This window comes from Centropristis striata, chromosome 5, assembly GCF_030273125.1.
Source record: "Centropristis striata isolate RG_2023a ecotype Rhode Island chromosome 5, C.striata_1.0, whole genome shotgun sequence".
NCBI classification, from domain to species: domain Eukaryota; kingdom Metazoa; phylum Chordata; class Actinopteri; order Perciformes; family Serranidae; genus Centropristis; species Centropristis striata.
The window spans coordinates 35632497-35645239 of record NC_081521.1 but is presented as its reverse complement, the minus strand read 5'-3'; the positions used below and the strand labels follow the sequence as shown (position 1 = coordinate 35645239).

The 12743-nt window shown below is 39.1% G+C and overlaps 2 protein-coding genes across 2 annotated transcripts; both read left to right on the top strand.

Moving 5' to 3' along the window:
- Positions 1 to 907: 907 nt before the first annotated feature.
- Positions 908 to 6425, top strand: srxn1 (sulfiredoxin 1 homolog (S. cerevisiae)). Its single transcript, XM_059334122.1, has 2 exons — positions 908 to 1186; positions 1995 to 6425. Exons 1-2 carry the CDS (start codon positions 962 to 964, stop codon positions 2202 to 2204), a joined length of 435 nt encoding a protein of 144 aa, XP_059190105.1. The 5' UTR covers positions 908 to 961; the 3' UTR covers positions 2205 to 6425.
- On the top strand, positions 1164 to 12491 carry tcf15 (transcription factor 15). The gene is made up of 4 exons (XM_059334121.1): positions 1164 to 1186; positions 1995 to 2092; positions 11154 to 11732; positions 12269 to 12491. The coding sequence occupies exons 3-4, from the start codon at positions 11256 to 11258 to the stop codon at positions 12329 to 12331; spliced, it is 540 nt and encodes a 179-aa protein (XP_059190104.1). The 5' UTR covers positions 1164 to 1186; positions 1995 to 2092; positions 11154 to 11255; the 3' UTR covers positions 12332 to 12491.
- Positions 12492 to 12743: the final 252 nt, after the last annotated feature.

Genomic DNA, 12743 nt, shown 5'->3' with positions numbered 1-12743 from the left:
GACAAAATTTGCTTTAAAGATCCAAATCAACTGAGAATGAGTCAGACTAACCAATATAAGCCTGGCTTATTTTGTAGACATGTTTTATGGAATGCGCTAATCAGGTTGCTGCTCTAAAAAGCCCACCAGCTCAGTACCAGTGGCATAGTGGAGGACAGATTCAGGTTCACCTGAGGTGTAAATACCCACCACTTTTTCTGACGGTTAACAGTATACCCCCCTGTCAGCCAAAAAGCCAATGGAATATATACCAGAGGAAAGTATATCTAATGTTATGCTAATGCTAGTACACCAACTTCAACTACACCACTGCCCAGCACCAAACAGCAGACCCAGGTAGCGACTAGTTGTGAACATGGTGGAACATTTAGCAGAAAAAGAGATATTTCCCTCAAGAGTTGGTAGAGACCAAAAACAGCTAAAAGAGTGTGAATATTGGACTTACATTCATCAGATGGACAAAAAAGGACTCCAAATTAATGAGCATGCTGCTCCTTAACTGCTGGATATGTTAATAAGCAACTGTTTGCGATATTATGTCAGAAGTGTGTTCCCAGGTACTTCCTGCTGTCCCAAAGTAGCAAAAACACGGAATTATGCTAATGCAATGCAAATAGCTAAGTTAAATATTTGGGTAATTTAAGTAAACTAATTAGCTAATTCACAATTACTGTAGAAGAGACATTATACTATCCGTCATTACGATAGCAAAAGGAAGTCTAACAATATTTATGCAATTAACAAACTCGACAAACTTTAATTTAGTAAGGACAAATGTAAGAAAGCTGACCTAAGTTCCAAATAGGTGTCAAACATCCAGAGAGGGCGTTGTAACTGACATTTGTGATTGACAGCGCGATGGACCAATGAAAACCTTCTGTTAACCTACTACGTCATACCTAAACAAAGTGACATCAGGAAGTGAAGAAACGCTCGCGTAAGCCTTAATTTCGGCTTGTCAATGTTTCGGTTGTGGCGCGGCACTAGGGAGAAATTATCAGTTTTAACCCACAGAAACATGTCGGGAACATCCACTCAGTGTGACGTTAAAAATAAAAACAACAACAGGTCGATTCACTCGGACAGCCTCGAGGAGGTCCATAACGTCCCGACGCAGTTCATCATCAGACCCATTCCTCCAGTGCTGGATGAGCTGAAAGTTCAGAGTCTGATGAACACGATAAAGGTAACAATATGTGCACTTTATATATGTGTCTGAACACAAACAAGTGTCGGGCCTACAACGCCGCTGTGGATCAGCTCCCATATGTATGTATGTTGACACAGAGATTTCGCACACGTTTTATAATTGAAATAATCTGATGCATAACTGCAGTACAACTTTACATCAGGCTATAATAAGCATGCAATGTTGCATTATTTGCACTATGTCCACTTCACACGTGTATGTATATACAGTAAACAGTACCGCATTGTATTTGATCAACTTTTTTGTTGTTTTGTAACAGCTGGGACTAAAGTGCTCTATCTATCTATCTATCTATCTATCTATCTATCTATCTATCTATCTATCTATCTATCTATCTATCTATCTATCTCAGACAGTTTGTATTAAATATAAATATAAATACATGTATGACTTAAAGAAACTGATAAATGACTGAGTTTTGAGTATTGTCTCCAGCATACATGCATATTTTATATACACAGCCCCACAAACCATAATGTCAAGAGAAAAAAATAGACAGAAAATATACTCAATCAGTAAAATAAATTTTTACACTGTTTGGGTCGTAGTTTAGGGTTCAGTCTTTCTAAAGTCTTGGATACAGCCCTTGAATAATTTTTATACATTTAATTACCCAATATTATACTTCACAATTGCTCCACCTCTACTACCAGCTTAAATATTGGGATAATCACTAATCAACTGGACCCTGAAGGGGAAATTACATAATGAGTACTTTTACTTTTGACACTTGAAATAGCCTACAATTTGCTCATAGTAATTCTGTGTTTTTACTTCATTCCAGGAGACGGCAGACATCAGCGTTGTTCCTCCCATTGATGTGCTCTGGATCAAAGGCAGAGAGGGAGGAAATTACTACTACTCTTTTGGAGGCTGTCACAGGTTTGCTGCATATCAGAGGCTGAACATGTCGACCATCCCAGCTAAGCTCATCAAATCAAACATCTCGGACCTCCGCACTTATTTGGGGGCTTCTACGCCTGATCTGCTGTAAAGCTGGAGCAGCTTTTTGAGAGACTTGGCTCAGACGGCTCTCACACACGTACTGTTTTGACTCTTCTGTGCAGCAGGTGACTGCAGAGCAAAGGATTTACCAGCAGGGGGAAATGTAACGCTTTAGTTTAACAGGACATTAGTCATTTAGAACCACTGATATGTTATTTAAAAGGTGTGTAAATTTGAATTTTTGTGAATTACACATTTTTTACCAAATTGGTTCTCTGTCACTTAGTGCCTTTAACCTTCAAACACCAGTTTTACTTGAACACAAAATGATTGTTGCAAATTATGAGTTTTTTTTCACAGCAGACATTTTGACTTGTCATAGTAGGAAAACATCAAAATCTGTCTATTGCATTCACGTGTTGATGTAAGCCATGACAGTGAGCCAGCATCCACATTCCCAGGACCATGATTCTGAAGCAGCATAATGGAATTTAGCCATTATTAATTTATATTTACACTTGTGCCTTTTCCTGCTGTGACAAAATGTCACAAAATGAGTTCTGTGAAAAAAGGCTTATTGAATCCACCTGTGGTTTTCCTTTGAGTGCACCTTTTGAGCTCCTTCTACTGAGTTCTGGGGAAAATATTTGAATGTTGTCACACATTCAAGTTATTTTAGTCTGAAATTATATCAAAAGGTCCCTGTAGTCTGTTTTTTTTGTGTGAAACTAGTGTTAATTTTAGAAATCAAACAGCAGCAGAGCTGCTTTGTGTGCAGCAGCCGAATACAGGGAGGAAATGTGCATCATTTAATAACTAAAACATGCCAGTAAAAGTACTGATAATTAAGCAGGACCAAATGTTGCAACAGAGGATCAAAACTTTGTGAAATCTCACGCACAGTCAACTTTGATTGTGATGTTTCAGACAGCACAAGAATGAAATAGAAAGGAGCCTATAGAGCAGATGGTTTGCAGAAGGAGTCAGGTGTTACAAGAACATCAGCTTGACAGCGTCTTGTGTCAAAATGCAAGATGTTGTCAAGTCTTCCTGAGACTGCCCCTTCTTCCCGTCATCAGTCTTTCTTACTTGTCTTCTCTGTATCTCATGTAACCTTGTAACCAGATAAGACTTACATGTGCAGCTGCCAACTGCTGTTCAGGTGTAGCTGCGTCTCCTTCTTTGTCCTCTCTGAGGGCAGACTACCGCCTATCGAGGCATTACTGATATTAAAATACAGGACCAGCCGGGGCTAGCTGGTTAGCATGCTCATTTCAGTAGATATCTCTCCAACATAGAGGTCTTTGACATCACTTCTATACCGCGTGTTGATAATGGCAGTTTTTTTTTAATGTTCTGCTGTGATAGATAATCTTGAAGTACACTTTTGTTGTTGTATTGACCTTGAGACTGGCCCTGCTTATTAATTCAAGTCTGTTCCCTTGCCCCTCTTTGTCTTGGAGGAAGGAACTGTAGATTTGCAGAATAATGTAAGTGAACCATACATCACAGGGCATTGCGCAGAGACGAGGCCTTTCCGACATCAGCGGCTTCACAATGCGAGCTCAGAGCTGCTTGATGGTCTCCCGTTGTGGCCATCGAGGAAATGAAGGCAGACCTGGGGGCAGTTTTTACCGACCGGCCCTAAAGGACTCTAAATGTCTCCTCTGAATCGTCGCGTGTGAGAGGACTTCCTGTGGCTCGCTCACTGTCTGGAAGTAACTATATCCTCAAAGGGTTTCTGACACGCAACACTGGTACGAAAAAATATATTGCACCTGTTGCTTTGGGGAGCGGTTTCCATGGGTGGTTCTGTGCACTTTATCGTTGAGGATTAAAACAGATCAAGGGTTTTTAGGGGGCTAAGAAGAGGAAGTGTTTGTGGCCTTTTTTTCCACAGATGGATGGGGCTGTGTCAACTCCTATATACTTCTTTTGCAGTTTGTTGTTGTATTGTTCTATGGTGGCTCAACAAATTAACTAGTGGTGACTTCTTTGTTTTTACATGAGATTTGGTGATGCCTTTATGTTGCTGGCTATGAGGCAGGGTTTCATTTTCTTGCTCAGTACAGTTTCTGTCCTGCAACATCACTTCAAAACAGAATTTTTTTCTGTACAAAAAGTTAAAACAATTCAAATGGCTTATATATAATGATGATATCATGGAGTTAAAAAAAACAAAACAATACAACAATTCAATAAGAATAATAAATCAGACATGTTTAAATGAGCATTTATTTAGCACTTTTATTGTCTGCATTGTCTCTGTTTGTTGTTGTAGATTTGCACTTTTATTAATTAAATGTCCACATCTAATTAAAATTGTTATTAAACTACTACTTTAATCAACTTGCACAACTAACATTTTTAAATTAACATAAATACAAAAAGAAATAAACAATCATAGTGTGGTGGCCTTCCCTGATGTCTGCTCAGTGAAATACAGTTTATGACATTAATCAGATCGACCTGAAAGTACTTTCATAGCATTTTTCCTTTTTCTTGGCATTTTGAAGGCCCTCTGGTGGCTGTGGAGCTTCATGCAGCAACTTGAATTTGTGCATTGTGAGGATAAGATTACTTTTATAATTAGAGGCCGGTGAGAGACATGGTTATGGATTTAAAACATTAAATAGGGATAAGGATGGATGGTGGGGTTTTGCCATATGATGACATTACATGAGCATTGTCATTTTTTTAAAGTCTGTTTCTGATTAGAAGAAATTCACCTCCATGTCTGCAACACTAAATCCTCCACTCTTCTGGTTTAACTTGAGACCAGAGTGAATATATGACATTTTCTTTCTTTTGTTGGTACAGAGAGGACCAGTCATTCCTCACTGGGCTGTCTGCAGGGACATTGTTCTCACCAGTTCTTATCACCTACAGAAACTCATGGTCTTGTACACTTCTTTACCATATAGTGTCGTACACACGAAAATGATGAATTGCTCTATTAGTTTTTACAGTAACCAGGTTGAAATGAAGGGGTGTGCTTTAAAACAGATGGATCTTCCAGTTGTTTAAAATCTCTTTAAAATTTTACAAGCCTGCTTTTTCATTCTTCTCTTTTTATCACAGCAGATTTCTCTGAGGTTTAATAATCATTTTAAAGGTGATAAACATTGATAGAAAGTGCTTTTCCCTCTGTCCTCTAATCACTGCTGAGTCTGTGAAGGGATCCAGTGGTAGAATAAAACTATCTCATAAGACCTTATTAATTTGGCTCTGGCTCTCCTGTGAAGACTGTCTACATTTAAAATACAGCTAAAAAATGATCTCTGGTTAGCCAGCTCACCCATTTGTTCCACACAGGGAGGCATTACAACCAAATCCTCTTGAAAGAGTTTTAGGTGTTTGAGGCGATCATGACTTCTCACAGCTTCCTATCCGGAATTCCCTCAGACTCCTGGTGGCTGCAGGCGTGTAATTTGTGCCAGATTTGCAATGCCGTATCCGCCCTCTGACCTCACCGCTGTGAGCAGCTCTGGAGGAAGTATTCAGATCCTTAAGTATTCAGTAAAAGTACAGAAACTACACTGTAAACAGTCCTGCGTTTTGTAAACGTCATAGAAAACTTATTGGCGTATAATCATTCAAATGCCCTTAAATCGTATAAAGTAAAAATACTCAATGCAGAAAAATGTCCCCAGTGAATGTTTTACTTTAATATATAATATAGTTAGATAATTATTACTCATGCATTGACGTTAAAGCTCTATTTTACTGTTCTGTATAAAACTGCAACAACTGATTATCATTACGGATGCATCTGCTGATTATTTTCTCAATTAATCAACTGATTGATTGTTTGGTTTGTAGAAATTCAGAAAAGTGAGAAATGCCACCACAGTAGTACCTTCACACTGCATTATACAACTAGCAGTAAAAACCAGTAAGACTAAGTTTAGTTCATTTAAATTAATTTCAGCAAATTCTCCTATTTGTGAACCTTAACCATGAAATGTTTTGCACTTTTCTATGAAAAATTACTCGTGGTTCTCAACTTTTTTTCCTATGGGACAACTTCTGGGATAACTTTACACCAACTAAAAGTAACTGTTATCAAAATAGTTGCAATTTTTTTCTTCTGTCAATCAATTAATTGACTAATCCTTTCATCTGTACTTGTACACTTGTGTATGTTTTGTATACAAAAATCTTAATTTGTTAATTTGCAAAGCTCTAAACAATTTGTACTATATTTCTGAAATGTGTAGTGAATATAAGTATATAAATTCACATTAAAAGAAAATACTCAAGTAAAGTACCTTAAATTTGTTCTTAATTTCAGTACTTAACTAAATGTACTCGGTTACATACCACCACTGTGAGATATTGTGTCTGAACCTTCGTCTCTCTGCAGCTTTGTGAAAGTGTACATGAGGTGCAACAGCAAAAGGTTGTATTTCAAACTTCAGACTCTCGGGAAACTAATTTATCTTGACAGGGCTCTGCTATAAAAGGACCAGTTGACTCATTAGAAGGCACAGTCTGTAGCCAAACATATTATCATGTACTCCACATCAGCTTTGTCCTCTAACAGAACTTTGCTGACTTCAGCTGTAGATGTAAGCAAACCCCAAAGTCCCTGCTGTGACACCACATGCAACAGAACAGCAAGACAAACCTGCTCCACCAGGGAACTGGCTACTGCACCTACATGTTAACATGGGTGGCGACTAGCAGCTTCATCAACGGGATCCCAGAAACACAAATGTGCTGCTACAAAACAGATAAAGCCAAATTGCTTGTTCATGCGAATATCTAATTAGCCAATTACATGGCAGCAACTCAATGTAATAGGCATGTAGACATGGTGAAGATGAGCTGCTAAAGTTCAAACTGAGCATCAGAATGGGGAAGAAAGGTGATTTAAGTGACTTTGAACGTGGCAGGGTTGTTGGTGCCAGACGGACTGGTATGAGTATTTCACAAACTGCTGACCTAATAACGGCTTCGGCCCTTCTGTGTGGAGTTTGCATGTTCTCTCCATGTCAATGTAGGTTCTCTCCGGTCCTCCAGCTTCCTCCTACAGTCCAAAAACATGCAGCCTAAGTTTTTTTGGCGACTCTAAATTGTCCGTAGGAGTGTATGCATGAACAGTTGTCTGTGTCTATGTGTCTCTCTATGTGACCTTTCCAGGGTGTACCCAGCTCCAGACCCTCGCGACCTGAGTGCAGATAAGCTGTAAAAGATAATGAATGAATGAATGATCTAACAACCATCTCTAGGGTTTACAAAGAATGGTCAGAAAAAGAGAAAATATCCAGTGGGCAGCAGTTCTCTTGTTGATGCCAGAGGTCAGAGGAGAATGGCCAGACTGGTTTGAGACAATAGAAAGGCAACAGTAGCTCAAATAACCACTCGTTACAACCAAGGTCTGCAGAAGAGCATCTCTGAACGCACAACACGTCCAACCTTGAAGCAGACGGGCTACAGCAGCAGAAGACCGCTCCGGCCACTTTAATAGGTACACACTTCAACTAATAAAGTGGCTGGTGAGTGTATGTGATTGATAGTGTTGTTGTGATTACGCCTGTTTCCTCATCACTTTATGTTTCTCTTTAGCTTCATCTCAACTCAACGTCAACCCTAAACTCAACCATTTTTCTTTGTAACACTTTATCATAACCGACCCTACGAGACCCAGAAGACAGACCTCCCCAGTTACATTACAACGACTGTAATCATAGCAGACTTAGTTCTTTCCTATGCCCCTGATTTTATCATTTCAGCTTTTTAAAAGTCTCCTGACAAATGGTACTCAAACAGGAGTACATAGTATATTTGTTATTTTCACAGAGCAACGGTGTGGCTCACTGATGTGTTTTTAATAGTTTGTGAACAACAATGGAGCTCCGTGGACTAAACGGTATCCGGTATTGGCTCTTTCAGTGTAGGCAGGATTCTCAGCTGATTGCCATAGCGCCACCATGTAAAACTGCTGTTACATCATCTTCAACGTGACACTAGCTGGATCCTTTCATCTGCAGCCAAACTGAGTAACGTCTGCTTTGTCAATTGTATGGTGTAGTGTATGTGGTATACTGTGTAGTTTTGCAGGCTGCCATTTAAAAAATAAATAACTTGATAGAATGAATAGAAAACATGTGGGTGCTATTAGTGTTTTTACAGTGCTTTTTTAAATCACAACAGGTTTGTGTTGGCTGTCTGGTGTAATGCTAGTGAGATTTCTGATAACACACACAAAAAAAACATAAAATGAGATTTTCAAAATGATGTTTTTTTACTTGGAAAAACAAAGTCATGCTCAAAGAAGAATTTTAAATGTCGCAGATGTGAACTTTCAAGGCAGTACTTGTACTGTCCTCGACATTACTTCGTTTTTACATTGTGCCGGCATGAAGAAGTCGTGTTATTTGATCATGTCAGCGTGATCGGCAAGTGCAGAGGGTTAAACTGGACTGTGGTGCTACCAAAAAAGTAACAGGAACTATTCACATCTTTAGAGAGATGAAAACCAGAAAAATGCAAATCTAGTTGTCTGTGACAGATTTCATAGTTTCAAACATCGTCCTCATAGTGGCACTAGAGGGGAAAAAAAACAGAGGTCACGAAAGTCATTAAGATTCATCCACTGGGGAACTTGAATGTCTCTTGTAAAGTGATAGACAGACAGACTGACATTGCCATTTATAAAATGGCAAAACATGCAACAGAGCAGAGAGAGAAAAGCTTCCTCATACAGAGCTGCTGTTCTCAGAGATCTCTGAAGCACAACAACACAGGACTCAGTGGGTGGCAAACCCAACATGCTGTCGCCTCATCAGTATGGATAAATGGATCTACTTCTTCCGGACGAGCAAAGCAGCGTTTCACAGTTCTGTGAAATAAGAGAGTTCTTCTAAGAACGCTTCAACTCCTGTCTTTAGTCCCAAGTCAGCACACACACACACACACACACACACACACACACGCATACAGACCTGTGTATTGCACTGAGTGCACACTGATTCACATGCACTACAAACACACACTCAGTAAATTCACAGTGAGTCTTCATGGTTCCTTGTAAATGTAATAAACAGAGAGACAAATTTGCTGATAGTTGAGGGGATTTGTTGACCTTTTAATGTGTTATTCCCGCCTCATCAGATATCACAACAAATTAAAATCAGTTTGTGTGTCTTTCAGAGCTCATAATGTTTTTTATAATCAACTTGTCTCTGGAGAGATCACCTTATTATTGCTAATTGAAATATTCACACGGCCTTTGCTGCTGTAGATTCCTGTTTGGTTCGTGTCCTCTGTGAGACCTCGAGCTGCTCCGGCAGACAGTTCTGGTGTCTGATGTCTGACTGTTGATGCAGCTGAGGCACACTAAAGTGCTTGAATGTGACTGGAGGAGACTGAAGGGATCGTCCATTTGCCACTGATTTGTTTTTTTAAACTCAGGGCGGCAAGCAAATAAATCCCTGCCATTCCAGGATCATCTGCTTGGTGTTTATTTACTCACACTTCACTTTCTCCTGCTGCCTGAGCCGTGCTCCTCACTCCTCCCCTTTTAATATGCAGACTTAGCAGGATTATTTACTCCAACTAATCTCAGCCTGTTTGTTGCTGTGCTACACTGATACAAGGTTGAATATTGAGGCGACCTTCTGGAAAAAAGATATTCAAATTAAAGAAGTGCTTGCATTTGACTCTATAATTTCCATTGGAAATCTTAAAATAGCCAAGATAAGGAATTTACATACTGTTCTCCAAACACCTGCACAATTATATTTAGAGGTCGAACAAGCTGCAGTTTTGTTGAGATGAGAGATCAGTTCACTTTGGTCTTGTTGCTTACCAGCCATCAAAAACAAACCTCAGTGGGAGGTGGCACCATAAACATGTCACACATGATAGGAAACTGTAAAATCACTGAAAGCTCATTTTCAGTCCCCAAATGCCATTAAAACATTCTAAAGACTTTATTTTTGTACATTTCTAATCATGTTCCTGTCAGTTCCCTTCATCATGAAACACAGTACATTTACTCATGCACACTATTTAATACAATTTAGAGGTACTTCAACTTAGTGTATTTCTTTGGCAATTTTTTAAATTATTTTTTTTTACTGCAATACTTGTAATTGGCACCTATGGTTACAAGTTACCTAAAACCTGATCTGAGGCATTTTTCTTAGTCGAATAATTGGTCGTTTTGATTTTAGTCGACTAAGATTTCTGTAGTTAATTTGTTTGTTTTTTTCTTACATTTTGGTGCAGAATAATTTATTTCCAAGAAACCAAGAAGAGTGGTGTTTTTGCATGATTCTTTGATTTGAAACTCAAACAACAAAATCATGAGGCACTATTTTTTAGAGATTAAACTATCCATCTTTTTTATAAAGAAGTTAAAAAATTTGATCTACATTTACCAGCAACAACACTAAGTACCTACTTACACATCAGTGCATGGGTAATATAATATAATAATCAATAATATTCCACTCAGTAGAATGTATAATGACTACTTTTTTTACATTTTATATATTTTGTGCTGCTAACACTGACAGCTTAGTTCTTCCGTAAGATTTTGAATGCAGTACTTTTACTTTTTTATAGTATTTTTACTATGTCATATTACTACTTGTAGTGAAGTAAAGGATCTGAATATTTGTTCCACCGCTGAATGCATTTATAACTTCCTGCTACATTGTGTCTTACCATACAGCAGTCTGCTATGCAACATGTTTTGCTTAATATTTTTGCAGGTAGTGTCTTTTAATGTATTGCTGTAATATTCAGTACAGTTATGGTGCATTTGTGATTTCTAAGATTTTGTCATATTTATGATTAGTTATTTTTTGTGAGTCTTTCCACTGGATAAGTTACTGTAACAATGAGTGCTGCTGGCAGCTCCTCCCTCCAGCTATAAGAGCCCAGCTGACCAGGTAGTCACCGTCCATCTCTAAAGCAGGCCAGTCCAAACTGACTTATGAAAAGTCCGCCAGCTTTATTTACAACCTCCTTTTTTTTCCTGCAGGTGGTTACATGCGGCCTTTGTGTCATATTGAAATGTAGGATTGCTCCCTGAGATTGCTGTTCTGATATAACAGGGGATTTGGACTCGTGTAACTTTTAAAAGATGACTTTCGCCATGCTGCGGCCTGTGGCGACGCATTTAATCTATTCAGACTTCACTATCACGTCCGAGGATGATGAAAACCGCAGCGAAAGCGACGGCAGCTCGGAGCAAAGTTACTGCGGCTCCACCGAAAAACGAAGGAGGCTTTCGCGCAAACTGGAAACGGAGTCCCCGGTGGTGGTGAAGCAGAGGAGCGCAGCTAACGCCCGGGAGAGAGGCAGGACCCAGAGCGTCAACACCGCGTTCACAGCGCTTCGAACTCTCATACCCACCGAGCCGGTGGACAGAAAGCTCTCCAAAATCGAAACTCTTCGACTGGCATCCAGCTACATTTCCCATCTGGCCAACGTGCTTCTGCTCGGGGACGGCGGCGCGGATGGACAGCCGTGCCTCGGCGCGGTTCATGCGCAAGGAGAGAGCGGGGCGCAGCAGCCGCGCACCATCTGCACCTTCTGTTTGAGCAACCAGCGGAAAGGGGTAAATGCTTTTTTAATGTATATTTATAGTCAAAACAACTTAAAACTCCCTTTAGGTTAAACACAACTCGTGTTTTACATGTGCTAAATATATTGAAGTGCACAGGGACACGTTGTTTGTCTCGATAAAGTGTTTTGCGAACTCTAATGCAGCAGCTGTTGATCTTTTAATCGTTGTAATACTCCATTATTTGGTTTTCAAGTGTATGCGTAAAAAGCACTTTTACGCACGGCACATGTCTTGGAGCCCGCGGTAAAAATCCTCACAGGCAGATTTTTTTTTTAAATCCTATTTTTGATTACTGTGAGAACTTTACTGTGGTGCAAAACATCATATAATGTGAAACATATTTAATGAAAAACTTCCTTTTTAATGTGGAAATGAATAAAATAAAACAGTGAGGCTGATGGTGTTTTTTTCTAGAAAATAAGCATGTGTTTAAATTTCCCTAAAATACTGTTTCTGCTGCAGTGACATTAAATATTGTTGATTGTTTATTTGACTGAGACATTTCTTTTTTTCTTTTTTTTTTACAGATAAAGGATGGCAAAGACTGTTTAAAAATGAGAGGTCTGGGTCCGCTGCGAATGAGACGCTGACTGAAGACCAGTGAATGATAAGCAACCTGAAAATCCTCAAAGACTTTCTCAGGGAAGAGTCAAAGCTGGTGTTACATAGCACACACACAACACACAGACACACATGTACATGCACACACACATATGCACACATGCTGGATCAAATGATGGAACCAAAGAGACTATTTATACTTGACTGAGAATTATAAACATAAGCCTTTCAAAGATGCAGTGCATTTGTTTGAAACTTATGAGTTTTTGTCCCCTTTTTTCCCCCCATGAAAGTTTTAAATAAAATATATTTTATCAAAATAAAAGCAGTTATTTTCCTGATTCCAAGGTTTATCCTGTGACAAAGGAACACACCTGTGCCACGAAAAAAGCTGTCCAACTGTAATGAAATCACTCATGTTGAAATGTATTTCAGATTGTG

Excerpts from the sequence above, each read along its gene's own strand:
- srxn1 (XM_059334122.1), top strand. The coding sequence starts at position 962 with ATGTTTCGGTTGTGGCGCGGCACTAGGGAGAAATTATCAGTTTTAACC. Across the intron at positions 1,187-1,994 it reads GTCTGATGAACACGATAAAG|GAGACGGCAGACATCAGCGT; the intron begins GTAACAATATGT and ends ACTTCATTCCAG.
- tcf15 (XM_059334121.1), top strand. The coding sequence starts at position 11,256 with ATGACTTTCGCCATGCTGCGGCCTGTGGCGACGCATTTAATCTATTCA. Across the intron at positions 11,733-12,268 it reads TGAGCAACCAGCGGAAAGGG|ATAAAGGATGGCAAAGACTG; the intron begins GTAAATGCTTTT and ends TTTTTTTTACAG.